Source organism: Echinops telfairi, unplaced genomic scaffold (genome assembly GCF_000313985.2).
Source record: "Echinops telfairi isolate 266 unplaced genomic scaffold, ASM31398v2 ScPeMD7_5;HRSCAF=22, whole genome shotgun sequence".
Taxonomy (NCBI): domain Eukaryota; kingdom Metazoa; phylum Chordata; class Mammalia; order Afrosoricida; family Tenrecidae; genus Echinops; species Echinops telfairi.
In genome coordinates this window covers 10389504-10414048 of record NW_022103901.1, presented here as the reverse complement: position 1 = coordinate 10414048, position 24545 = coordinate 10389504, and the positions used below count along the sequence as shown (strand labels likewise).

Here is a 24545-nt window from a genome sequence, read left to right as displayed (position 1 = left end):
CCCAGTCTTTCCCGGGCCTACTGGGATGTGGTGTTCCCTCCCTCCACTGCTACTAACAAGCCCTCTCCCATAGCACTGCCTAATCCCCCCGGCACTCCTGCACACTCATTCTCCAAGCTTTCGCTTTGAGAACGTGGGTGTGTGACTGATGGGCCCTGGAGAACAACTGTAACTTACTGGCATGCACAAGGTTCAAAAACCTTTTCCTGGTTTCCTGTGCAGACGTCTACAGAACAGTCTTTTCCCACCTAAGGAGATCAGACCCCTTCACAAACAGCCCCTTTCATCTAAAAAGCAGATAATGATCCTCTTTCCAGGCCAGAGAAGGTACCAAGGGGCTTCAGGAGGTTCGTGGAGAAGCGGAATGAATAGGTAAAGGCGCTTTCTCCAGGAACTCTCTGCAGCCACCTTGTCCCCCCTCAAGAGCCCCTCTGGTTTGAAGCTCTCTCTGCTCCATGGCTGTGGGGATGTGGCACGTGAGGGCATGCCTCACACCTCGGGGGACAGCCTCCCTCTGTAGCCCCTGCCGGCAATGGTAGTCCTCCCAGAATTTGCTCCTCCCTCCCTCCCTCCGTCATTGCAACCTCGATCCAGCGTGGACTCTGTAATTGCCAGCTTCCCACTTTTGTGTTTGGCTACCACTGCAAAAAGTCCAAGCCATGCCCCGCCCCTCTTCCTCTCCGATGGGTAGAAACCACAGCCTGTTGGTTTGCCTGAAAACCTTCATGCATCCAGTCCTTTCCCTTCTCCCTGCCACTGTTCCCGTCCCGGGCCCTTGTCTCAATAGTCTGCTGCCAGGTTTCCACTGCTCGGCACTCCACCTGAACACATGAACTGTCCTCAGTTTCCCTCAGGGATGCGGCTGTCCCAAATCTCGACTCCTCCAGGCAACCTCACTTCTGATTCCCAATGTCCCTCTGCCACAATCAAGCCCCCTCCTCTTCTCTCTTCCCATCCCCAGAATGCCTCTCCCTATCTCCATCCGAATCACACCCTAACCCACCTGGTGCTGTCCACAACTGAGCTCTCCTAGTTTTGCCAGCCCCCTCTCCCCACCTCCTCCAGCCCCCCTGGAACTCAGTTCCTATTGCTCTCAGTGTGTCCTGCACAGGATAGGACTGAACTGGACCTCACGGTGCCAACCCTGCTGCAGACAGTGCATCCTTTGAGATTGAGACTGGCTTCACGTCCCCGTGGAGAAGGTGGGACCTATGGACATGGGGATCCAGGGGGTAGGGAAGGGGCGGAAGAAGTTCAGGAGGAGCGCTGCTACAGGGACACAATCTCACCTGAGTGGGCTCCCCTCGGTCCATTTTGTCCCCTGTTCCCAGCTGCCCATATCTGTTATTTCCCTGCATGAAGATTCGGCCAAATTCATCCACCAGGCCAAAGTGGTTGTACCCAAGGGAGCAAAACAGGATCTAGGAGGTAGGATAGAGAGGAGAGGTGGGGACTGGGCTCCCTCCAGAGGAACTCTGGGCTCCAGAATCTCTCCCCACCCCTCACTTCCCATCCCAGGCCATGCCTTTGCCCTAGCCCTGTCCCTCCCTGGAGGATCTTCTGCTTCCTGCCTGTATTTCAGGCTCCAGGGACCTTCCAATCCCTAAAGCCCCTCCCCCTTCGGCCTGCCCGTCTCCCCAGGACCCTACCTTGGCAGGAAGTGAGAGAGCAAGCGGCATCTGCTGGTCCAGAGGGTCAAAGGCTTGAAGGGTCCCAAAGAGATCTCGATACACCCCCGGGGTATGTACCTCAAAATACACTCCCCCCTGGTCTGGGGGGTCAGAAGCCCTCAGCTCACCAGCTTTGGGCACCAGTTTCCTAGGGACAAGGCCTCACCTGGGCTGAGAGCTGCAAGATGCGGGGGTGTCTTATACCCATTAGAAACGTATCCACCCCATCTGGGGACCTGAGCCCCTCTTTTCATCAGGACACACTAAAGGTTTACCGCAGGGCAGGAAGCGGGGGAGGGGTGTCAATCTTTGGAGGGCTTATCCAAGGCTGGGTCTTGGCGGCACTGCGGGTTAAGTGTTGGACAGCTAACCACGAGGATAGTGCAGGACCCTGGGCTAGCAGCTCCTGTGAAGACTTGTAACCCTGGGAACCCCTAGGGCAGTGGTTCTCCACCTTCCTCACACCACGACCCTTTCATACAGCTCATGTGGTGGTGACCCGCCCCAACCATAACATTATTGTTGTTGCTACTTCATCCCTGTCATTTTGTTACTGTGATGAATTGGGTGACCCCTGTGAAAGGGTCGTTAGACCCCCAAAGGGGTCTCGACCCACAGGTTGAGAACTGCTGCCCTGGAGGGTCTCCAAGGGTTTGAAAGGCAGCAGGCTAGGGGTCTTGAGATGGGAGGCGCTTCCTACCTGTGATGTAGAGGGTGCTGCTCTGGTTGGAAGCCATGCAGGCCACACGCAGGTGAGGCAGGCAACGGGACATCTTCCTGAGGGCCAGTTGGACTGTGTAGGAACGTGGCTGGTCCAGCTGGGTTTCATTCACTACCAACGAGTAGATCTTGCCTTCCTCTGGGGCATGTGGGGAGGCAGATAGTTATGTGGGGAAGGTGGGGGGCTCCTTGTAAATCATACAGGACAAAATATTTATTGCCTGGACTGGAGTTGGAGCACAGAGGGATGAAAGAAAGGGACAGCGAGTGACCACGCGTTCCCAGATTTCAGTCCCTTACCACCAACAGCCAACGGGGAAGAGCAAACCCAGCAGATCTGAACGGATCCAGTGAGTGCTGGGAAGAATGGTGCTTGGGACGTCAGATCCCTACCTGGCATTAAGAAGACCAGACAGAGCCGGAGATTTGGCCAAGTTCAGAGGTACAGACTGGAAAATCAGGGAGCAGTTTGAGGTATAAACTGGGATGCCTGGGGAGATTTGAATTTTAAAAGCCAGGCATCCACTAGAGCAGTGGGCTCCACACTTTAATTTCTGGGCAGCAGGACTCTAGTTTCATATGAAATAGTAGGCAGAATCCTAGACCAGGAGACAGCTGAAAGCAGATCTCTCTGGATGGAACCAGGGTGAGGCAGCATGCAGAGTCCTGTGAGAGGCACCTCCCGCCCTTCTAGCAGGTTCCAGAGACACTGCAGGTAAGCACTGCTTCCAGCCCCACCTGTGAGGAGCAGCAGGGCCCGCTGAGTCTCCTGGCCAACCAGCACAATCTGTTTGAAGCTCATGGAGTAGTGGAAGGTCATCTTAAAGACACGCTGCCCGCTGGACTGCAAGTACACCTCCACGCAGTCACAGGTCCGGCTGCCAGTTGTGCCTACCATTCCCAGCTGCTCCCGAGTGGCCAACACATAGAGGTATTTACGGTAAACCGTGTCACATCTTGGGTCCGAGGCAAACTGTGGGAAGAGATATGGTGTCCTTGGGAGGGGATAAGGCTGGGGAGACAACATACTTGAGCCTGGGGTTGGGAAAGGAGGACTTGTTGACAGGTCCCTAGGGTGACAGGGCAGATGTTCTATGGGGACAGCCAGGGCTGGTTCCCTGGAGGAAGGCTGGGTTCTTAGCTGCCAGGGTTCTGCTGCTCACATCCTTAACTCCCCGACACAACACGACATAGCGGCAGGCCCGCTTCCACTGGATCTGGCCAAGGGTAGAGGACACGAGGGCATTTTTGAGGAAGAAGAGGGTCCCTGTATAGTCCAGAATGAAGACGTGGTCCTTGGTGGGCAAGAAGCGGCGGTAGCCATGGGCCAGCAGGGGTGCCACACTCTTGCTGAGACAGCGGCGGCGGCCTCCAAATGCCTGGAAATACAGGCCCTTCGTGTCTGCAGGAGGAAAGAGGACGGAAGGGTCAAGGCGTAGAGATGGCACACAGGGGATAGGCAGCGTTTGGGCAAACATTTTCCAGGACTGGGGAACAGATCCCTTCTAATAGAAAGTGGGCGATACCGCCCCCTGGGGGTGCAGGAACAATCCCATGGTGGGGGTGGGGGTGCGGGAGGCAGATCCCTCTGATTATCCTGGATTCTAAGCTGTTGCGCAAAAGTTTTTCATTGCCTGGGGGTGGGGTGGGGGTGGGGATGGAACTATTTTTTTTAAAGGTGGTGCAAATAACTTGGTCAAATAAACTTGGGAACTTTCGGCTTAGACAACCAAGCCAAGCCAAACCCCGACTCACAGCGCCCTTATAGGACAAGGCAGATCCGCCCCTGAGTTTCTGAGATAAGAGCTTTTTTTATGGGAGCAGAAAGTCTCTCCTTACTCCCTCACCACAACTCCTCAGCCTTTTGTGTTTTCCTAATTCTTTCTCCCAATGGCTCAACCGATACCCTGAATCAGAGCCTAGTCTGAGCTTTGGTTCTCCGCCCCACCTTAGCCAGAACCAGGGAGCCAGCCTTTGGTCTAATCCTTGAACAGGGACATAGGAGAAACATGAGGTCACCTACACAGACAAGTGGAACTGAAAAAGAATGACTAAGGCCAGCAGCCCTCCCTCACGCCCAGCTCCGCATCGGCTGTCTGCGTGGCCATCTTCCTCCCTCCTCTCCAGGACCGAGTGGGGTGCATTAGGGCTCCCTAGGAGGATAAGGGGTAGAGCTGGGCTCTCCACCTGAGGGGGATTTGGATCCTCAGGGGACACTGAGTTGCCCTCGCTGCCAGGAACACGTACATATCCTGTCATGCGCGGGGCAGCACCCAATATTCGTATGAAATATTCGGCCGAATCCTGGACCAGGAGACGGATAAAAGCAGATCTCTCTGGATGGAACAAGGGGAGGCGGCACGCAGAGTCCTGTCTGAGAGGTCTCCCTCCCTTCTAGCAGGTCCCCGAAACAATTTAGCCCCAAACATCAATTGTGGACCACTTGAACTTCAGAGAGCTGGGGTGGACTCCAGGTCTGGGGAGAAGGGGCACAAACCCTTGGTAAAGCACGACAGTTTGGATATGGAGGGCAACTTGGTCGATGCACTAGTGGACGGGGGCTCTGTGGGACGTGACTCAGAGTCCTCGGGTGGGTGAGTCTAACACGTTTCTTCCTGAGCAGAGAACCCTGGGAGGCTGGCTGAGAGGATGAGGTCATCACACAGCTTGACAGCGAGGGAGGGATCCCAGAGTAAGGGAGGGGAGAGGCAACAACGGGAGGTTCTGGGGAAAGTGTACAGTTAAGAATGGCAGCTCTCTTCCACGGCCGGACCCCAGAACCCTGCTGTCGTAGACGGGGGCTGAGCCTGAGACAGATGCGCCTCCACACGCCCTGGGCTTCGCACACGTGGTGGAAATATCGGCAGGTCTTGCCCAGGGCGACGACATCTCTGATGGGAAGGAAGGAGCTGATGTGCTCCACCTGGCGGGCGGGAGGGAGGAAACAGGGGTCCTTGGAGCGTCCTCGGTGCTCTGGCCCCCAGTCCTTTAGTCTCAGTTCTCGTTCTCCCGCCCTCCAGCCCCACCAAGACTCACCAGCTCTGGGGGGAGCAACTGGACAGAAAACGTGTTCCCTCTGTCCTTCTCTTCACCTCCAGGCTCTGGGCCACAGGTAGGGCAGCTCCGCTTCACCTACCCAAGGAGGAGGGGGAAGGGAGCCTTGTAGGGATTCCGCGAGGCTTAGGTCTCTTGCTTTCCCTTCTCTGCTTTTCACCAGCACCTCCCCGAGGCCCAGAGCTCCAACTTCCGGTCTTGAATTGTTCAACCAGTCCATCTTCCTCCAGGTCCACCAGTGGCCCTTCCCTGTCCGCCTTTCTTCCAGCTCCTCCAAATAAGGGCTCTCTGTGATCTCTTGCTGCCACCTCCCCTCTTCCCTGGCCTGTCCTCCTCACCCTGAGTCCCTCCTCCAGTCCTTGCAGCCTGGTCAACTTTTGCAGCTTCCGCCTCTTCCTTCTCCTCACCATCTTGATTGGCCCTTCCCTCATCTCTTCAGGCCTCTTGGGGCCCAGTATTCAGCTTCCTGGCTCCCATCCCTGCAGCCTTTCCCACACCATGTCCCCCTGCCGGGCTTGGAGGACCTCTGGGGCCTCTCTGCCTCCTAGACTCCTCCCCCCATGGAGTCTGGGGCAAACCAATCTCTCTGTGACCTCACTGTCCGGCCACTGTGACCTACTTTCCCCAACCTGGCCTGAGATTAGATCTCATAGACAGCTCCTGGGTTCTAGATGAGTGCTAGCCAACAATAGCTCACAGGTGTGCATTTCACCGAGGCAAGCAAGTGGGAGCGGGGCAGCTGTCCACCACGGAGCCTTTTCCTTTTCAGGAACTAGCAGGACGTTCTGCTGGAGGCCCTTTGAATACACTAACTCTGGAGAGAAACTCTAGTGAATTCTTCATAGGTACCAGTGACCACCTATCTCACCAAAGCATGCGACTCAGCACAGGCTCCTTAGTGCCCTGAAAAACACACCCAAAGCACATGTTTTCCTGGGACAGGACATCTTTGCACGGTGTGAAAGGGGCAGCCTCTTAAGGTGAGCGAAAGGAATAGATTGACTGTCTTCCTCTGAAAGCTTACAGCATCCCCTGGAGTCAGAGCTATCAACTTAAGCCTTAGGTGGGCTGACAGGTACGAGAAGAGAGAGTTGGGGGCTCTATCTGTAGAGGGAGGGGCAGAAGCCCTGTGGTGAGAAACCCAAGGAGCTGCTGACTTTTCCAGGGACTGAACGGAATCCAGGCCCCTTGGGACCACCAGCCCTCAGTGGCACAGTATCAGGGAAGCATTCCGTTACTGTGATAGGCTATTTGACTTTTGTCAGCCCGCCAAGCCAAACTTACTTATGGTGGCAAGTAAACAGCTAGGTTAGGATAACAAGGAAGAACTTTTCTTTAGGAACAGTAGCACCTGGGGTGACTGACAAGCAACTCTTGATGTCACTTTGAAGACTAAGGTGGGCCTGGCCCATAGGGGGCATTTTTAGCAGTGTCAAATACCTATGTGACAACCGGACCATGACTGCAGAAGACTTGATCTAACTGAATTATGGTGCTCACAAAGACTGCTGAAAGTACCAGGGACAGCCAGAAGAATGAATCTGTCTTGGAAGACCTGCAGCCTGAATACTACTTAGAAATGCTGCCGGTGAGACTGTTTAACTTTGGTCATCAGGAGGAATCTGTCCCCAAAGAAGGACATCGTGCTTGGGAGAGGTTCAGCAAAAACGAAAAAAGGAAGATCCTCAATGAGGTGGTTTGACAAACGCAGGAACTGTAGTGAGAATGGCGCAGGGTTTTGTTCAGTTGTCCCTAGGGTGGCTATGAGACAGAACCAGCCGGATGGCACCCAATTACGATACAGGTTAGCCGCAGTAGATTTTATTAAAAGGCCATTAGCATCTCAAAAGGACAGAAAAAAGTACTTTCTCCATCCACCTGTGTCCCCTTTCTCCCTTCCAGTCACCTCAGATGACGAGAGGTGGCTAATCGACAAAAGCCCATTGTCAAAGCTGATGACATGGGAAAGGGCCTGGCATCAAGGATAAGAATCCTGGCTCCTAGCACCTTGCAATTTGCTCTGCCAACTCGGCTCCCCTCCGTCTAGGTTCCTCACATGTAACACGAGGACCGCCTTCTAGATAAGGTCCTTGCTAGGCGCCCCAACGCTACGATCTTGCCCGTTTGCTGGCCAGGGCCAGCGGCGAGGGGCGCGCCTGGGCTAGGCTGGCAGGTGGGGCGGAAGCCTGCCCCAACCGGTCCGGCCTTACCCACCCATTTGAGGCTTTCCCAGTCTCTCCCAGCCCTCCACCGACACCCTCCCCCAAGGCGGGCATCCCCACTCTTTGGGCCGCCAAGTTGCTTTCGGCGACAGCAACGCTCCTGCGCCCAGGTCCCCTCGCTGGCTTGCACCCTAATTCCAGCTCCAGCGCGGCTCACAGCGGGTCCAGACTGCGGCGCCCTCGCATTCTGTGCTACAGTCTCAAAGTTCTAGCTCACCCGCCGCCTCCTGAGCGAAGGGACCGCCTCCTCGCCCATCCTATTTGGTAAGTGGAGCCGTCCCTCGGCGCAGAGGCCAGCTTCCCTTGGGAGGACCTAATTGGCCGCCTTGGCAGTCACTCGCCTGTATCTGGCTTGCGATTGGTCTGAGCGGGTCGAGGCCTCGGTTCTCCCGGCTGGGGCTCTCCTCTCGCGCTCTCGGCCTTCTAGTGCAGAGCCGACGTTCCCGCCTCCCGGTTGGATCTGATTGGCTCCAACTCCAACTCTAAGCCTTGTGATTGGCTGTCGCTGCTCCGGGTGGGTCAGGCCGGAGCTTCAGCCGTTGACGGGCGCTCTGTTCGCGCACCCCTCCCCTGCCCTCGCCGCCCTCCGGCGCTAGCCTCGCTGCCTGCTCGGCCCGCCCCCCAGCAGGTTCTGATTCGCTTCTTCTGACGCGTCTCGGGACCCCGATTGGTCCGCTGGGTCCCAGAGCCGCTTCCCACCCCCTCGCAGTGACTACGGCGGCCCTGAGGGGGGAGAAGGGGCCCCGGCTGGACGGCCGGTCGCATCAGTCAGGCAGCGGAAGCCGCCGGGAGCGGATGGCGGTGGCGGTGGCGGCCGCCCTCGCTGCCGGGGCGGAGGAGTCGGCAGCCGCGACCTCCGTTCCTGGGTCCCCGGGTCTGCCTGGGAGTCGCAGTGCGGAGCGGGCCCTGGAGGAGGCCGTGGCCACGGGGACCTTGAACTTGGCAAACCGGCGCCTGAAACAGTTCCCCCGGGGCGCGGCCCGCAGCTACGACCTGTCAGACATCACCCAGGCCGGTGAGTGGTCCAGACCCCCAGCCCGAGGAACCTCATTTGCATGGCCCCGCCCCCGTGGGTTTCGCTTTCAGCCTGGGCCTGCTCCTTTACCTGGCCAGCGGGTCTAGGGACCCTTATTTGCTTTAGTCTGCTGCCCCCCAACACCCCACTTGCTGAATTCCTGGACAATGGAGGCGCTCCTCCTGGGCCCCAAATGCCAGCGTTCTCTGCGACCTGCAGGACACTCCGTTGTAGTTCATTTGCATATCAGCGCACCTGTAGATCGGCCCCGCCCCTCACCTGTTGGCTTATTTACATGGCCTCTTCACCCTCCCTGGGATTCTTACCCTAATACGAACCCCTGGAGTTTCTCGCCAATTTTCTCCTTCGCCTTATCGTGCCCAGCCCTTCCCGGGCCACCCAGATCCGAGCCACCCCAGCTGCCGCCTTCCCCAGGATTTGCCCGCGACCACCTCAGAACCCCGGATGGTTCTGGTTACTTGGCCGCTGATTCCACCGCCCCGCCCCGCCCTATCAGGGGTTCCGCGCTCTCCACCCCTGACCTGCCAGCCCCCGAGCCAGCTGCCCAGCCCCTACCTCTCCCCACTCCTCTTCCGGAAGCCGCTGTTCTTCATCTTCCTCACTCCCTGATCCGTGAGGCTCCTCCTTCCTGTGGGTGTGAAGTCACTATGGAGCTTGTGACCTCAGAGGGACCCCTCGAATGCGCCTTCCAGCTTCTGCTTTCCCCAGAGGGAGGGACTCAAGCGGGTGCTGGGAAGCAGGAAATCTTATCTCAACTGGGAGCGCTGGGGACTGGCCTTTCACACCCTCCTCCGGGACTCAGAGGGCTCCCCCCCAGCTTCAGCTGCTCGGGAGGCAGGCAGCTGCAGGGCAGAGGAGGGGAGGAGGGCCACATGCCTACCCCCCCCCCCCATCAGCCCAGAGGGTGAAGATGCGCAGAGGGTAAAGATGCCTCCAAGGTGGGGGTCTTGGAGCTGAATACAGTGTCTCCCTTTGGGGATGCTGTCAGGTCGCCCATTTCTCCCCAAGCAGGTGCCTGCTCCCCTGCACGCACAGGCTGGCACACACCCACTTCCTTTCTTTGGGGGAGGCCGAGCCAAACCCTCTCCTTGTTTCTTGGGGTATGAGGGAGACCAACTTGCTCCCTGGGTTGTGAGTGCTTTCAGCAGTGGGAGAGCTCCCAGGATCCCTGGAGGCAGCTCCAGATTGACCTTGGCAGCTGTGTGACACTCTGTCCTCTGTCCCCTCCTCCAAACTTGTTCTCCGACAAAGACCAAATGTTATGCTTCCCTTCCTTGGGGCTCTGTCTCTGGGAGGGGACCCATGGGGAAGGCTCCCAAGACTCTCCGGCCCTCCCCCAGCATTCCAGCTCAGGGTGCAGCCATTTCGCTGTTGAGCTTGGGTGCACCGCACAGGAACCTTCCGTCCCAGGCCCCCGGCTCCAGACCCAGTTGGGTCCATCTTGTCCAGAACTCTCTTCTCTGCCTCCCCTGCCCAAGCAGGGTGCTTTTAGGCTGGGGAGTAAAGGGGAAGTGACAGAAGAAAAAAAACACAAACCAAGAACAACACTGTTCATTCCCTGCCCTCCACACCCCCTGGCACCCCCATCTGGATGAAAAGCTTGGGTGCTCTACTTCCTGAATCATTTTGCGTCCTCTCTCCTCCTGCTTCCCCGGTGCTTTCTGAACCAGCGTCTTCCCTGGCATGTCTGCCTGGCTCAGGTGCTTCCCTTAGACTCTCCTCTTGGGCCCCGTAGTTGGAAGGATCCTGAGGTGGGGGGAGGGGCCACCAGCAAAGGAGAAGTACAGCGCATTCTCTCACCGACCACATCCTGTACCTCCTATGCCCAGGCCACCGCCAGCCGGGGCTCCTTGCTGCTCCTAGCGTCTGGCCCCTCATGACCTGTTTGCCATCCACTTCATCCACATGCCCACACATTGGTGGACACACGGGCAGGCAGGCTGGAGAGAGTTCTCTGGAACTGCTTTGTGCCATGCCAGGTCATCTGTGTACCCCAGGTTTGGGGCAGAGAGGGGGAGAGCGAATTCTTGGGGCAGCAGTCATCATCTCTCTGGGTAAACATAAGGGGCCCCCCAGAGGCAGAGACTGACAGATGGCTTCTACTTCACTTCCTGTCACAGGACTCAGTTCCTTGGGGGACATACCCAAGCTCGCTCTCTCCCTGAGCCTTTTGCTTACCCCTCCCAGGGGAGGGCTCTCTGAGAAGCTCACGCCAGGTCTGTTGCTTGAGACTGGCTGCAGCAGACCCTGGACTCCTCCCAGCAGAGGCTGAGCAGAAGACCGAGAAACGCAGGCTTCTGGAAGTCTGAACTGATAGTGGGCCACGCTTTGCATTGGAGTAGCAAGCTGAGGAAACAGCTTGGGGGTGGGGGTGCTAGATCTCACTCCTCGGTCTCCCCAAGCCGATTGCCACAGGCAGACATGCCCCACCCCACCCACTTCTTTTTACCCTCTTCCGACACCAGCAGTCGCCCACAGCACCCTCCTCCTGCCCCTGGGTCTGGTCACTCGTTGCAGTGACCCCACGACTCACAGACAACACGCACACACAGGTTACCATTCAGGTGAGAAATGCTCAGGTAGCAGTGTTCAGTCAGGATGGTGTTTTCTCTGCCGGCCCCCAGGCAGGCCTCTTTTGCCCCTCAGCCGCGTGGCCTCTGCCCTCCTTGGGCCATGGTCCTGAGTTCATTTAGGACTGCCAGTAGATGCTCAAAATGGCAAACCTCACCCCAAAGGCACCCAGCTTTAGCTCCGTGGGTGAGCAAGCCCAGCTCCCCAAATTCAGTGTTCAGAGGCACCCCACCCCACAAGCCAGCCTCCTGCCCCTCAGCATCACCTGCTCTGTGGCTGGGAAGTCCACCTTCTGTCTCAAGCTCTGGCTCCTGGTCTGCTGCTGCTTTTCTGCACCTATCGTCTGGTGTCCCAGCTGTCTCCTGGTTCCTGGAGTTTCAGTGCATGGGGATCTCAGGTCTGAAGGACGTGCCCTGCTCCCGGCTGTTCTCTCTCGCTGGCAATGAAATTTCCACCACCCTCCCATCTGAAATGGCAGGCTTTATACCCAGCAGGAAGGCAGTCACAATTAACACGGTTAGCAATCACGGCTGAATCCCATATTCTAATCAGTGTCTTCCCCCACCTAACCCAGGCTCACCTGGAAAATGCAGGTCATTTGGTGAGAGTAGCAAAGGCTTATTGTGGCTAGGTACTGGCTGGCAAGTCAGTTCCGGTTCCGACACATAGCAGCCCCACGTGTAGCCGAATGAAATGCCGCCGCCGTCCCGTGCCTCCCTCACAACTGTTCTTAAACTTTGAGCCCATTGTTGCAGCCACAGTCTTCTCTTGTTGAGGGTCTTCCTCTTTTTCGTTCCTCTTGTACTTGACCTGGCATGTTGTCCTTTTCTAGGAACTCGTCGCTCTTGATAACACGCCTAAAGGACGTGAGACCAAGTCTCTCTTGCCATCCTTGCCTCAAAGGAGCATCCTGGCGATACTTGTTCCAAGACAGTTCTTTGTTTTCTGTGCAGTGCATGGGACTTAGAGTATTCTGTGCCAGCACCATAGTTCAGATGTATTGATTATTCTTCAGTCTTCCCTACTCAGTGTCCAAGTTTCACATGCAGAGGAGCTATTGAAAATACCATGGCCTGGGCCAGGTGCACCAGAACCCTCGGAGTAATCTCCTTGCTTTTCAACACCAGAAGTCTTGTGCAGCAGATTGACCCAATGCCATGTGTCGGTAGCAGAGGCTTAGAAGAGCCTTATTAAGTAATTCACTGCATTGCACAAGCTGTGCTTTGAGTTAAAGGGTGAATAAGTCTTACTGTGGTTGTTGACCACAAAATTGGCAGTTCGAATCTACTCCATGGGAGAGAGATGAGGCTGCCAACTCCTGTAAACGATTTACAGCCTTGGAAACCCTGTGTAGTTTGGCTGAGTCAGAATGGACTCGATGACCGTGGGTTGGGTATTGGCCACGCCTCACCGGCGCCCAGGATGCTGGCAAAAGATCGAAGCCTCGAAGCCCGGCTGACGAAGGAAGGAAGGCAAGGGCAGCCAGTGGTACCTGAGGAGGACAGGAGAAGGGGACACCAGGTGGGAGGGGCCGGAGGACTCCAGGCCCCCACTGCCATCTCTGTTGCCCTTTTCCCTCCCTCACCGCCCTTGGCGGTCTGTTACCTCCGTGCCCCTTGGCCCTGCCTTGCTGTCCTCAGGACTGGTGTCAGTCTTGCGCCCCTTCATCTCTAGAACTAGGGTATGGTGACCCTGGTCCCCCTGCCTCTCCCCCATGGCAGGTTACTGTTGGGAGGGGGAGTCCCTGGGGGGGGGTTTCCTAATGGGTCCCCCCAGGGTTTTTCCAGCGCCTCTCTCTGCGCTTCCTAGGCCTTCCCTGCGGTGTGCTCCCGAGCACCTGCCGGTTGCCTTCCCTCTCCTGCCTTTCTGAGCTGCGCCGGCTCCCGTCCAGGGGCCCTTCACTCGTGTACTTGGGGATGGTGGTCATGGCTCTCCCCACGTCCAGGCTGCAGCCCTCACTCTGACTCACTCACTCACCATCAGCTAGTCCACTCTGACTCATGGTGGCCCTACGGGACAGCCGAACTCTGCCTGGGGATCGGTCCCGGGACTCTCAGGGCACGCTTGGAATGTGCTGCCGATTGCTGATGTCTTGGAGATCTTCCAGGGGCACCAGGCCGGATGCCCTAGGGCTGCTGAGGTGGAGGGGACTGAGGACTGGGCAGCTGGCTCTGGGGACGTCCAAGGGCCTGCTGTTCCCGACTGGGCCTTTCCCCAGCTCCCCCCTGACACTTGTTTCTAGACCTGTCTCGGAACCGGTTCCCGGAGGTGCCCGAGGCAGCCTGCCAGCTGGTGTCCCTAGAGGGTCTGAGCCTCTACCACAACTGCTTGAGATGCCTGAACCCAGCCTTGGGGAATCTCACAGCCCTCACCTACCTCAACCTCAGGTAGTAGAGGCAGGGGTCAGGGTGGGGGGACGGGCCCTTGATGCTCAGTACCCTGAGTGACACTCCCTGTGGCCTTGGGACCCTGGGCCTGGAGAGTGAGCCGCCTGCCTTCCTCTCTTCCGCAGCCGAAACCAGCTGTCATTGCTGCCACCTTACATCTGTCAGCTGCCCCTTCGGGTGCTCATTATCAGCAACAACAAGTTGGGAGCCCTGCCCCCAGACATCGGGGCCCTGGGAAGCCTTCGGCAGCTTGTGAGAAGCGGGACTGTTGAGCCAGGCCCCAAGGACATGGAGGGTGGGGTGGAAGGAGCAAGGGTGAGCCCTAGGGGAAAAGACAGAGGGCTGGACGGGAGGGCTGCTCTGATGGTCCTGGTCTCAGGCTCCTTCCCCATCACAGGATGTGAGCAGCAATGCCTTGCAGTCTCTCCCCCCGGAGCTGTGCAGCCTGCCTTCCCTGCGGGACCTCAGCGTGCGGAAAAACCAGCTCAGCGTCCTGCCCGATGGTGAGGGAAGCCGAGGGTGGGGAGGTTGGCAAGGCATGGGCGACTCCCTCCAGGGGCCCAGGAAGAGGGGGGGCTCAGAAGGACTCTCAGGTCCTCCAGGATCAGATCTGGTGTGGGTGTGGGTGGGGGGATGGCAGGTACCCAGTCCTCCTCCCTCAAACCCACTGCCATGAAGTCGATGCCAACTCAGTGCCCTGTAGACAGAATGGAACTGCCCCTGAGGGTTCCCGACCCTGTGCATCTTGATGGGCGCAGACAGCCTCCTCTTGCTGGCGAGGAGCACCTGTGAGCTGAACTGCTTACTGCAGGGTAGCCTGCTGCACCACCAGGCCCCCCCACAGAGTCAGAATCCCCGGGCCCTGGCTCGGCCAAGCAGCCCCCTGTAATGAGCACACCCCCACGTTGGGGCCTCTGCTCTGTGCAGGCACCCTTCGCTGGCTCAGCCAGCGTGCTCGCTGGTTCTTTCGGCTCGCCTCTTTCTTGATTGTGAGGCACCCTGGTGAAGTAGTGGTTAGCGTTGGGAAGTCAGTCGTTTGACACTGTTGGCTGCTCTACGGGAGAAAGACCAGGTGGGACAGCGAAGTGGAAAGGGGTGGAGCCGATCACCAAGGCGGGGGGTGGGGAAGCACCCAGGAGAGGCTGACCCCAAACTCCCTGCGGGCTGGTGGGGACCCTGTGGCTTGGAAGGAGGACTAGGCCTGCTTGGGCAGTGAGTTGGGGCCGGCAGTGCAGAGAGGCTGCAGTGAGCCCCACGAGCCTGAGCAGAGGTGGAGGAAGTGACCACAGCGACCATCCTGGGGGCTGTTCCTGACTCTACCCTTTCCTGCCCCACCCCCGCCCCCCAGAGCTGGGGGACCTTCCTCTTGTCCGTCTGGATTTCTCCTGTAACCGTGTCTCCCGAATCCCGGTCTCCTTCTGCCGCCTCAGGCACCTGCAGGTCATTCTGCTGGACAGCAACCCCCTGCAGAGCCCCCCTGCTCAGGTGAGGGAGCAGAGGACAGTGGGGACAGGGTGGTAGGAATGGGGGATGAGTCCCTTTGGCAGCCCAACAGGATGTGGGACCCTCCTCTTTGGTCCGCCTGAACCTCGACATGTGCCACCCGACCCCCAGATCTGCCTGAAAGGGAAACTTCACATCTTCAAGTACTTGTCGACAGAGGCAGGGCGGCGCGGGGGCGCTGCGCTGGGAGACCTGGCTCCCTCTCGCCCTCCAAGTTTCAGTCCCTGGTAAGTCCCAAGTGGGAAGGAAGGACGATCCTCCTGGGACCCTGGGACATCCTGGTTTTCGTTGGGTGGCTGGGGTGAGGCTGGAGTGCCGTGTGGGGCTGACCAGGCTTCTTGGTTGCCCAGCCCTGCGGAGGACCTATTCCCTGGACGCCGGTACGATGGTGGGCTGGACTCGGGCTTCCACAGTGTTGACAGTGGCAGCAAGAGATGGTCTGGAAATGAGGTAAGGCCTTCCCTCCGAGAGCCCTTTGCTTGGCACCCCTGAGGCTTGGAGAGATAGTGGCCAGGGCTGTCCTTGGCCAGGGTCCCGCAGAAGAGCTAGTCCCATGCATTGGCTCGTAGGCCTATCCCCAGTCGATCTTCAGCACTGCAGGGCTGTCTCTGATGGCCTCATCTCTGCTTTATAGTCTACAGATGAATTTTCTGAGTTGTCATTCCGGATCTCAGAGCTGGCCCGGGAGCCTCGGGGGCCCAGGGAACGGAGGGAGGATGGCCTTGGTGAGTGGTGGGCGTTGGGGCTGGTGGGGGCAAATGAGGGGGTCATAGCCCCCATCTGCTTGCTGAATGACCCGGCCCCACTAGCTGATGGAGACCCTGAGCAGATCGACTTCATCGACAGCCACGTGCCTGGGGAGGAAGACGACCGGGGTGTTGCCGAGGTGAGAGATCGGCCGGCTGGAGGGAGTGGTGCAGGCCTGGCCTGGTCAGTGAACAGACACTCCCTCAACCTCTCCCTGTTCTTTCTTCAGGAGCAGCGGCCTCCAGAGGCAAGCCCTGGGGCAGGGGACGGGGAGAAGGCACCAAGCAACAGGTAGCTCTGAGCCACGTCCTCCCTTTGCTCCCAGGACCCCTTGGCCCTCTCTGGGTTCCCCTGATCCAGGTCCGGGTGACCTCTGTGGGCCTGTCTTTGCCCATCAGGCGGGAGGAGCCAGCAGGAGAGGAGCGGCGGCGACCAGATACCTTGCAACTGTGGCAGGAGCGGGAGCGGCGCCAGCAGCAGCAGCAGCAGCAGAGTGGCGCGTGGGGGACCCCCAGGAAGGACAGGTATGGCCACAGAGCAGGTTGGGGCCATGGCAGGGCCATAGGCCCTGGTGGGCTAGACAGTGCCCGCCCTGTGCTACGCTGGCTGGCTCTGCCCTAGCCCTGCTGACTCCACCCTCCTCTTTCTTCTTCCAGTTCTCTGAAGCCGGGCATCAGGGCTACTGCCGGAGGTCCGTCTGCCCTGCCCGCTCAGACCACCTCCAGGTATGCTTCCTCCCAGAGCCCTGCCCCCTATGGTCCTCCTGCAGCCTCCTGACCCTTCTGATTCTCAGTTTCTTCCCACAGCGGCTCGCCCAAGGCCGGCGCCACCCAGGCGGGGGCCCTAGGGGGCCCAAGGGCTGCTGCTTCTGTCCCTACCTGCCAGGAGGCTCCTCCTAGAGCTGTACCAGGTGGGACAGGGACTTTGGGGTCCAGGATGGGAGTACATGGAGGTGAGGGAGTGGTTGGGACACTGCAGGCATTTCTCTGACTGGCCCTGTCTCCTGGCTCTGGCCCCAGCCACAGCGCCTGCTCCCCGGCCACTTGGCTCCATTCAGAGACCAAACAGCTTCCTCTTCCGCTCATCCTCTCAGGGCAGCTCAGGTGGGTCTCCCTCCTCCCACCCACACCAGGTCTGTTCCTCTCCCAGAATGCCAGTGAAAACCCTGGGCTTGTCACCTGGTTGGGTTGGAAGTCCCACAGGCAGAGAAGCAGGAGTCCTGGGGCCCAGACTCCTGGCACGAGCTCTGCCTGGGACGCAGCGTTGTGGACATGGTCACGTGCCTGCTCTTTTCTCCTAGGCCCGTCCTCCCCTGAGGCTCTCTTGAAACCTCGGCGGTCCCCCCAGGTTCTGGACGAGAAGGAATTAATGGCCCAACTGCGCCAGGTAAGGCAGCAGGTGGGTGGGGCAGGACCTGGGTGCACACCTTCTCAAGTTCCCTGAGCAGGGAACTCGAGCCTCTTGAACTCTTCCTACACCCTAGCACGCCCCCTGAGGTGGAAGGGGCAGCCAGGAGAGCTTTCTGATGTTGCCTATCACCCTGGCTCTGCCTCCCAGGTCCTTGAGTCCCGGCTGCAACGGCCCCTGCCTGAAGACCTGTCAGAAGCTCTGGCCAATGGGGTCATCCTGTGTCAGCTGGCCAACCAGCTCTGGCCCCGCTCTGTGCCCTTCATTCATGTGCCCTCGCCTGCTGTGGTCAGTTGAGGCCCAGGGGAGGAAGCTGGGGGAGGGACCAGGGCCCCTCGCGGCCTCTCCTCCCCTTCTTCTCATTTTCTCCTCTTGTCCACCTCCACCCCCCAGCCAAAACTCAGTGCGCTCAAGTCTCGGAAGAATGTGGAGAGTTTCTTAGAAGCCTGTCGAAAGATGGGGATTCCAGAGGTATGGGCCGGGGCTGGTCCCAGGAGCGCCCGGGGCCTGGGAATCCACTGAGCACTTTGCATGGATGGTAGCTTCCCCCCCAGGAGAAAGCCCCCAGCCCGCCTTCCCTGCATGTCTGCATGTCATCCTGGCTCTGGCCCTGCCTGCATGTCCCTTCCCTGCATGTCTGCATGTCATCTGGCCCTGGCCCTGGCCCTGGCCCCTGAGGGCAGGCAGGGGTGGGCAGGGAGGGCTGTCTTATTGTGTCGCTGCTGCTGCTGCTGACTGCCTTTTGTCCTTGTCCATTTGTTACTCTCCCTCCCCAGGCTGACCTGTGCTCGCCCTCAGACCTCCTCCAGGGCACCGCCCAGGGGCTGCGGACCCCACTGGAGGCTGTGCGGCGGTTGGGGGGCAGGGCCCCGCCACCCCTCTGGCCGCCTCCCGGTCTGCGTGGCTTCATCCTCTTCTACGTGGCCCTCGCGCTGCTGTTCTATGTCACCTACACTCGGCTCCTGGGTCCCTAGGATCTGATGTCACCCCTCCCCTGGCCCTACTTCTATTTATGACTCCCTTGCAGTCACCCCCAGACCCCACCTCCCCCTCCCTCCCCACCAGAGGTGCCTTCAATCCTTACCAAAGACACTAGGATACCCCTGGATAAACACTGACCTCAGAGGCCCCACTCCGGGACCCCTAGACCCTGGCACTCCAGCCTCTGGCCGCCCTCCCGTAGGCCCTCTGTGGGGCCCCCCATTTCCTCCTGATGGTGCCTTCGTGCTCTCCCCCTGCCCCTTTACCTTGTCCCACCCCGCAGGGCTGGCAGGAATGGAGTCTTTCCCCTCCCCACTTCCCTGGGGGCTAAATTATCTATCTTTTGTAGAGAGAATTCTATATTTGTAGGGGATGTGGGCCCCAAGCCGGGGCCTCATCTGTGTATAAACTGTACAGACTGTGCCACTTGTGTGTGTATGTATGTATGTATGTATGTGTGTGTGTGTGTGTGTGTGTTCATCTGCTCCTGCTGTGGCCCAGCCCGGGCCGTGGCTTGTGTGCCGCTTGGGCATGTCCCTCTGGAGGTGACAGGCCTCTCAGGCCGGAGCCCCTGTGTCATCTCTGCTGTTATCCGTTGGCAGCTTCCTTGCTTCCCATTTGTACCCAAGCTGTGGGCCCACAGTATCTACCAGGGGTGCCCTGTCCATCATCGCCCTGTCCCCTGAGGGGCCATCCCCTCACTGGCTCTGTCCAGGCTCCCTTAGGGGCCTTGCCCTGTGCCAGGGGTAGGGGAGTGAACAGGGACTGGGACAAGAGGTAATTTAACCTGGGCCCCTCCCCCCAGGAGTCCCTGTGCCAGCCCCACCACATCCTGGAAGAGGAGGGGGCCCCAGGAAGGGGTCTCCCCCACATCGCTGCTGTGGTCCACGCGCTGCTGGAACGGCCTTAGGGTTGAGCTGGGGGCACAGGTGCCAGCCCCAAGGTGTGAGCCCCGGAGTCGAAGATGGCCAAAGCCTAGCCGCCATCCCTTGCAAGGAGGACTGCAGTGGCGCTGCGGCTCGGGGCCCTGCCTGAAGGAACCCGGCTGCTCTGGGTGTGGCGGAGGGGCTGGGATGGACGCCAGGGCTGCGGAGTTGTGTCTGTCAAGCGCAATAAAGAAGCCGGAAGATCACTTGATTGACGCCCTCCAGGTGTGTGCGTATGTGTGTGTGTGTCTGAGTGAACCCAGGCCTGGCATCGCCCGCCGGAAATGGGCCTGCGCAGCCCAGCGGCCTCCAATCAGGGCAGCGCCGTGCCGCCCCGCCGCCAGGCGGGGCAGCGCTCGGGCCGCGAGGGAAGGTGGGTGGGCTGGGGGCCACGAGGCGAGGCACTGGACAGCTGGAGAGGTGCTGCCCGGCGCCAGACTCAGCATGTGGCCCCAGCGGCCTCCGCGGTGGGAGGAGGACGCGCCCGAGGAAGACAGGCCCCAGAGGGTCCCGTGGTCGGGGTGGGACTCGCCGCGGAGGGCCTTGCCGGAGGAGGAGTGCCCCCACCGCGTGCCCGAGGGGCGTCCCCACCGCTCCCCGGAGAGCCACGAGTGGGACGAGGAGACCTGGGTCACTCCGGAGCGGGAGCTGACGCCGTCGGCGACGGAGGAGTCAGATGAAGAGCCATTGATAGGGCGTTTGGCCCAGCGCCGGGCTCTTCCTGTGAGCGAGAGGTCAGTCGGTCGGTCGGACATCCTATTGGGGGGCTTCAGTGCCTTGGCCCTGGGGGAGTCGCCGAGGGTGTGAAGTCATCCTCGAACTAGGCAACCTTTGGCTCAGCCGCTGAGCTCAAGGACACAGCCTGCCCTGGAGGGAGACGGCAACGGGGATGGTGGGGACGGACCAACCATCTCTACCCCCCTCCTCCCTACAGGCCTGCGCGCCGGATCTGCGTTTGTTGCCAGAGTGTTCCCCCCACCTCGCCCAGCCCCGCGCCCAGCCCTGCTCCCAGCACCGCGCGCAGTACTGCCCCCAGTAGGCCCCAAAGCCAGGCTGCGGCTGCGGGTCAGCCCCCAAGAACCTCAGGTAGGTACAGGGCCTTGTCTTCCCACAGCCTCCAAACCTTATCGTTGACTTCTGAGTCTGATTTCATTTCTTTAACCAGCACCCCGCTCCGCCTCGACCAGCCCAGAAATACCCCCTAAAAGAAGGACACTAGAACCCTGGCACCCCAAATATAAAGTTAAGGCGAGATTTCAGGTAAGGGTAAGTGGGGGTGCCCTGTGACTCCTCCTTCGGGGCAGGACAGCCCTGGAAAGAGCTGGGCCGCCAGTGAGCTTTCCTGCTGTTTTGTAGAGGCGCGGTGGCGGCGGCTTCTCAACCCCAGCTTCCAGCCGTACCATGAGTCACCCATCGTTCATGGCGTTGTATGCGGCAGCTGCCCGAAGGGGCCTGGGTTCCTCTGCTCCCACCCCGGCGCCCACAGCAGAGCTGCAACGTGGTGAGCTCAGGGAAGCAGGTACCTCCCTGAGCTCCTCAGCGAACCCGGCGGTTCCCTTTGGGCCCACACAGCTTGGTGCCCGCGGCCTGGAGACCCACCAACCTGGTCCTCAGGGCGAGACGGTGTATCCCAGTTCAGAGTCCCCCTGGGGCTTCCCTGCATTGTCCCCTCAAGAGATCTTTCTTTCAGACTCTCTTCTGCCCCCGACGGAAGCAGGAACTTCCTTGGGCACGGGGGCTCCCCTTGGGCCCGCAGAGCTCAGTGCCCCTGGCTCTGAGACCCACCAGCATCCCAGCTCAGGGCCCCTCTCGAGGTTTCCTGTTCTGTCCTCTCTGCTGTCCCAGACAAGCCGTATCCACATGCGCCTAGCCAGGCCGATTTATCAGATAATGGCCCCGCTGCGCCTGGTGGCTCCTCCTCCCATCATGACCTCCTGGGTCATCCCCAGGCCGTCCCCTGGCTGCTCCTCCGCCTGGCTCAGTGGGCCTGAGGTGACCGCCGTCACTGGCCTCATGCACATGGGCCAACAGAGGGCAGGACCCAGCGCTTCATCCAATCAGCCCCCCTTGTCTTCCTCCCCTGATGGATCCGAGGATTCAGAAACCACGTGTGGCCCCAGCTGCCAGCACACCCTAAACCCACCTCGCCCACCTCTCTCAAGTACCCCAGAGCCCCGCTCCTCACCTCTCTCAAGGACCCCAGACCCCCATTCCCCACTTCTCTCAAGCAGTCCAGAGCTCCATCCCCCATCTCGCCCAAGCCCCCATTTACCATAGCCACTCTGGGGTAGAGTGCGCCCTCCAGAAGTTGTGTTCACATTAAAGCAGTATTGGTTTGCACAGGGGCGTCCTGTGTCTGCTGGTGCAGTACAGTCTCCCTCCACACCCCGTTGGCGACTCTTCCTCCGAATCCTGGATACTCCAGGCCATTCCCTCCAGTGGGCTGGGCCACCCGAGACCGAAGCCCTACCCAGGCTAACGAAGCAGGAGGCCTGAGTGGGAGCTGGGAGGCCACCTTGCAGACTCCTACTAGACTGAGGATCCAGCCCGGCCCTGGAGGAAGAAGGGTTGCGGGGGCACGTGGCTGGCATGGGGAGAGGACGACTAGGGGGTAAAGGGGCACCAATGATAGCTGGTGCTAGCACTCTTAGGCCAGGGCCACCAAAGGTCAGTCTGGGGGTTGCCGAGGGGGTGGATTGAGGAGAAAGATGAGGCTTTCTACTCCCATCAAGAGTTAGTCTCAGAAACTCACAGGGGCAATTCTCCCCTGTCTTACAGGGTCACTATGAGTCAGCATCCACTGGATGGCTGAGTTTACTTTTTTGAGGATTGGACTGGGAGTAGCACTTTGGCCCAGAGAAGCATAGTAAGGTGCTACAGCTGTGGATGGGTGGGTGTGCAGGCCCACCTGGAGCCTGGAAGCGCCGGGAGGACCTGAGGTTCTCCATGAAGCTACACCAGCTTTACAGGGAAATGGATGAGGGAGGCTTCTGCTAAGACAGCTTAGAAGTTTGTAGGGAGGCCACCTAAAGGGCTCCTCATTGCCTGAGTCAGCCCCGACTTACAGTGATCCTACGGGACAGGGTAGAACTGCCTCTGTGGGTACTTACTGGGTAGCCTCCCAGGTTCCACATCTGGACGGACAGTTGCAGGTCACCTGAGTCCCACCACCATAGAATGTGGGGCGGGTAGTAGAGGGAGCAGGCAGGGTCTTCTGGGGTCTTTTTCCTTTTTCTGCAAAGACCCAGGCATGTAAGTTCCCATACCTATGCCTCTGGCTTGTGCAGGGTCTTGGGGGTCCCTAGTCAGGCCGTGTCATAGGCAGGGTGCCTGGGAAGGGATGGCTCTTCTAGGAGCAGAGGGCTGTAGAACTGGGTGCTCTGAGGCAACGCCCAGGCCCCAGGCAACTCTGCAGTGACTGCGTCTGAGAACTGAAAGTAACCTTCTGTTTAGACCCTTCTATTTGAGCTTGGTTTCTGTGAGCCAGGAGTGGGCAAACCACAAGGGCACCCCCTCACCCCTGGCAGCCCCATTTGGCCCACCTAGACTCCAGCCTCCGGCAGGGCACCTGCCTTGCCCTGGCTGGAGGCAGCCAGGGCGGGGATGGGAGGGGCACAGGGGCTGCCCTGCCCCTAGCCATGCAACTTTGGGGTTGGCACAAAGTGGCGGGACTTCTGCTTCCTGTGGCGGCTACAAAACAGACGGGAGGGGACTGGAGCTGGACGTTGGGGTCACCACCGAGGGTGGGTCCGAGCGAGGCAGAAGTGGAGCAGCCGGGGGCCAGATGGAAGCGGGATACAGGCTGTGGTCTCTGCGGAGGCAGACGGCATCCCCACAGGCTGGGGTCCTCCTTGGTTCCAAGTGTCTCACTGCTTTCAATTTGGAAGTTTGGGGTGAGGAGTCCACTACACCCCACACTGCACAGCACGTGTCCCAGTGGTGAGTGATGGCCACAGCAGGGCTCAAGGCACCCACAGCCTCAGAGACTGAGTGGACCCCAGCTTCTCCCCCTTCCTTCACTCTGCAGTTCCCCTCCTCTAGGTGAGCAGGCTCAAGCCCAGGTACTGGAGCTGAGTTACCAGTTAGGATTTCTGCCAGTTGGCAAAGGTGCCCCCGCCCTGTGCGCTGGAGTGGGGACTGTGGAGAGGCGGTGGGCTCAGCTTTGTTGGGGTAGCTGAGGCTCTAATTCAAACGGACGGACTGCCTTGGACCGGGGAGGCGGCAGCAATTGGGCAGAGGAAGTTGAGACGCGGTGTTGGTGAATGGAAATGGAATTGTGTCTGCGATCCTCGAGATTAATGGGTGGTTTAGCAGGTGTGGGCTGCCCTGGTGGCGTAATGGTTACCCTAGTTGGAAGCCACCAGCTGCTCAGCGGGAGAGACGGGGCTAGCTACTCCTGTAGTTACAGCCGCCACCTCACTGGGCTGGCTCCCCCTCTCCTGAACTTCTGAGGAGCCCACCCAAGGGAGGTGCAGGTCTTCCCTGTGTTTGGTGACTGGGGGTTCTTGGGAAAAACACTGGGTTGGTTCCTGCACAAACTAGCTGGCCAGAATCCAGGCAAGTGCCTGTTGAAGGAGAGGAAACCCTATGAAGGAGAAAGAGGCCATCTCAGTGGGGCCCCCAGACTCCCCATTGCTGTCCCTTCCACCATGACAGCCCCAAATGCCACTGGGGGCCAGCTGGAGGCTCTGGCCATGTGAGCTCCTGTGGGGGGGTGGTGTCCTGTGCCCTTGCTCCCTGACCTTTGGCATAGGGTCGGGTGTTGGCATTTTGTAGCCCCTCTCTGACCCAAGGACCAGTGGTTCCAGTGAGGGGTGGCATGGGTCGGAACACTGCAGGACCCATGGGTAGTTGACACAGGTACAGACCTTCGAGAACTTCACGAATCAGCGATGCCAAGCCCCAAAGCTAACTCCCTGCCAGCGTACTCAATGCGGACTGACCCTCTAAGAGGGTAGAACTGCCCTTGGGATTTCCAGACGGCAACTCTGTGGGGAGCAGAAAGCCACTTCCATGGAGCAGCTGGTGATTGTGAACTAAGCTTGTGGCTAAAACCCCCACGACACCAGGGCTCCTTGGGTTTGCAAAGGGGGGCCACTAAAGGAAGGGAAGAGGTTGGAGATCTGCAGGGCCCGCAGTTGGGAACCACCGGCTACTCCATGGGCGAAGATGTCTCAGAAACTCAGGGACAGTTCTACCCTGTCCTGTAGGGTCGCGATGCATGGGCCTCAGCTCGATGACGGTGACTGGCTTTATTCCTTCTGATAAAGAACAAGGGGATGGAGATAGGGAACCTGGTCCAAAGGCAGGAGCTGGAGCAG

The 24545-nt window shown here is 59.3% G+C and overlaps 3 protein-coding genes across 6 annotated transcripts in view; 2 read left to right on the top strand and 1 right to left on the bottom strand.

Moving 5' to 3' along the window:
- The window catches only part of LOC101663088 (F-box only protein 24), a 15625-nt gene extending 7703 nt beyond the window's left edge, over nt 1-7922 (bottom strand). For 2 of the 3 annotated variants that reach the window (XM_045283528.1, XM_045283530.1), the window contains exons 1-8: nt 5783-7647; nt 5427-5522; nt 5130-5313; nt 3554-3792; nt 3129-3363; nt 2371-2529; nt 1650-1771; nt 1290-1421 (exon numbers count right to left, since the gene is read on the bottom strand). In XM_045283528.1, the coding sequence (XP_045139463.1) occupies nt 1290-1421; nt 1650-1771; nt 2371-2529; nt 3129-3363; nt 3554-3792; nt 5130-5313; nt 5427-5522; nt 5783-5875 (1260 nt within the window). In that variant the 5' untranslated portion in view covers nt 5876-7647. Of the gene's footprint in view, nt 1-1289; nt 1422-1649; nt 1772-2370; nt 2530-3128; nt 3364-3553; nt 3793-5129; nt 5314-5426; nt 5523-5782; nt 7648-7883 lie in introns of those variants that run through there. The other variant, XM_004705956.2, reaches the window with a different exon arrangement.
- A 539-nt stretch (nt 7923-8461) lies between these two features.
- On the top strand, nt 8462-19435 carry LRCH4 (leucine rich repeats and calponin homology domain containing 4). Of its 2 annotated transcripts, none has more exons than XM_013005542.2 (18): nt 8462-8681; nt 13516-13660; nt 13786-13912; nt 14058-14163; nt 15009-15145; nt 15275-15390; nt 15514-15613; nt 15798-15888; nt 15973-16049; nt 16140-16201; nt 16309-16434; nt 16567-16635; nt 16717-16820; nt 16930-17013; nt 17211-17296; nt 17468-17605; nt 17711-17788; nt 19104-19435. In XM_013005542.2, the coding sequence occupies exons 1-18, from the start codon at nt 8462-8464 to the stop codon at nt 19206-19208; spliced, it is 1971 nt and encodes a 656-aa protein (XP_012860996.1). In that variant the 3' UTR covers nt 19209-19435. The 2 variants fall into 2 exon arrangements, with proteins under 2 accessions (XP_012860996.1, XP_045139470.1); XM_045283535.1 differs by having other exon boundaries at nt 18094-19435.
- A 73-nt stretch (nt 19436-19508) lies between these two features.
- On the top strand, nt 19509-21564 carry SAP25 (Sin3A associated protein 25). The gene is made up of 5 exons (XM_045284592.1): nt 19509-19597; nt 19662-19958; nt 20159-20310; nt 20390-20484; nt 20581-21564. The coding sequence occupies exons 1-5, from the start codon at nt 19509-19511 to the stop codon at nt 21499-21501; spliced, it is 1554 nt and encodes a 517-aa protein (XP_045140527.1). The 3' UTR covers nt 21502-21564.
- The last annotated feature ends 2981 nt before the right edge of the window (nt 21565-24545 follow it).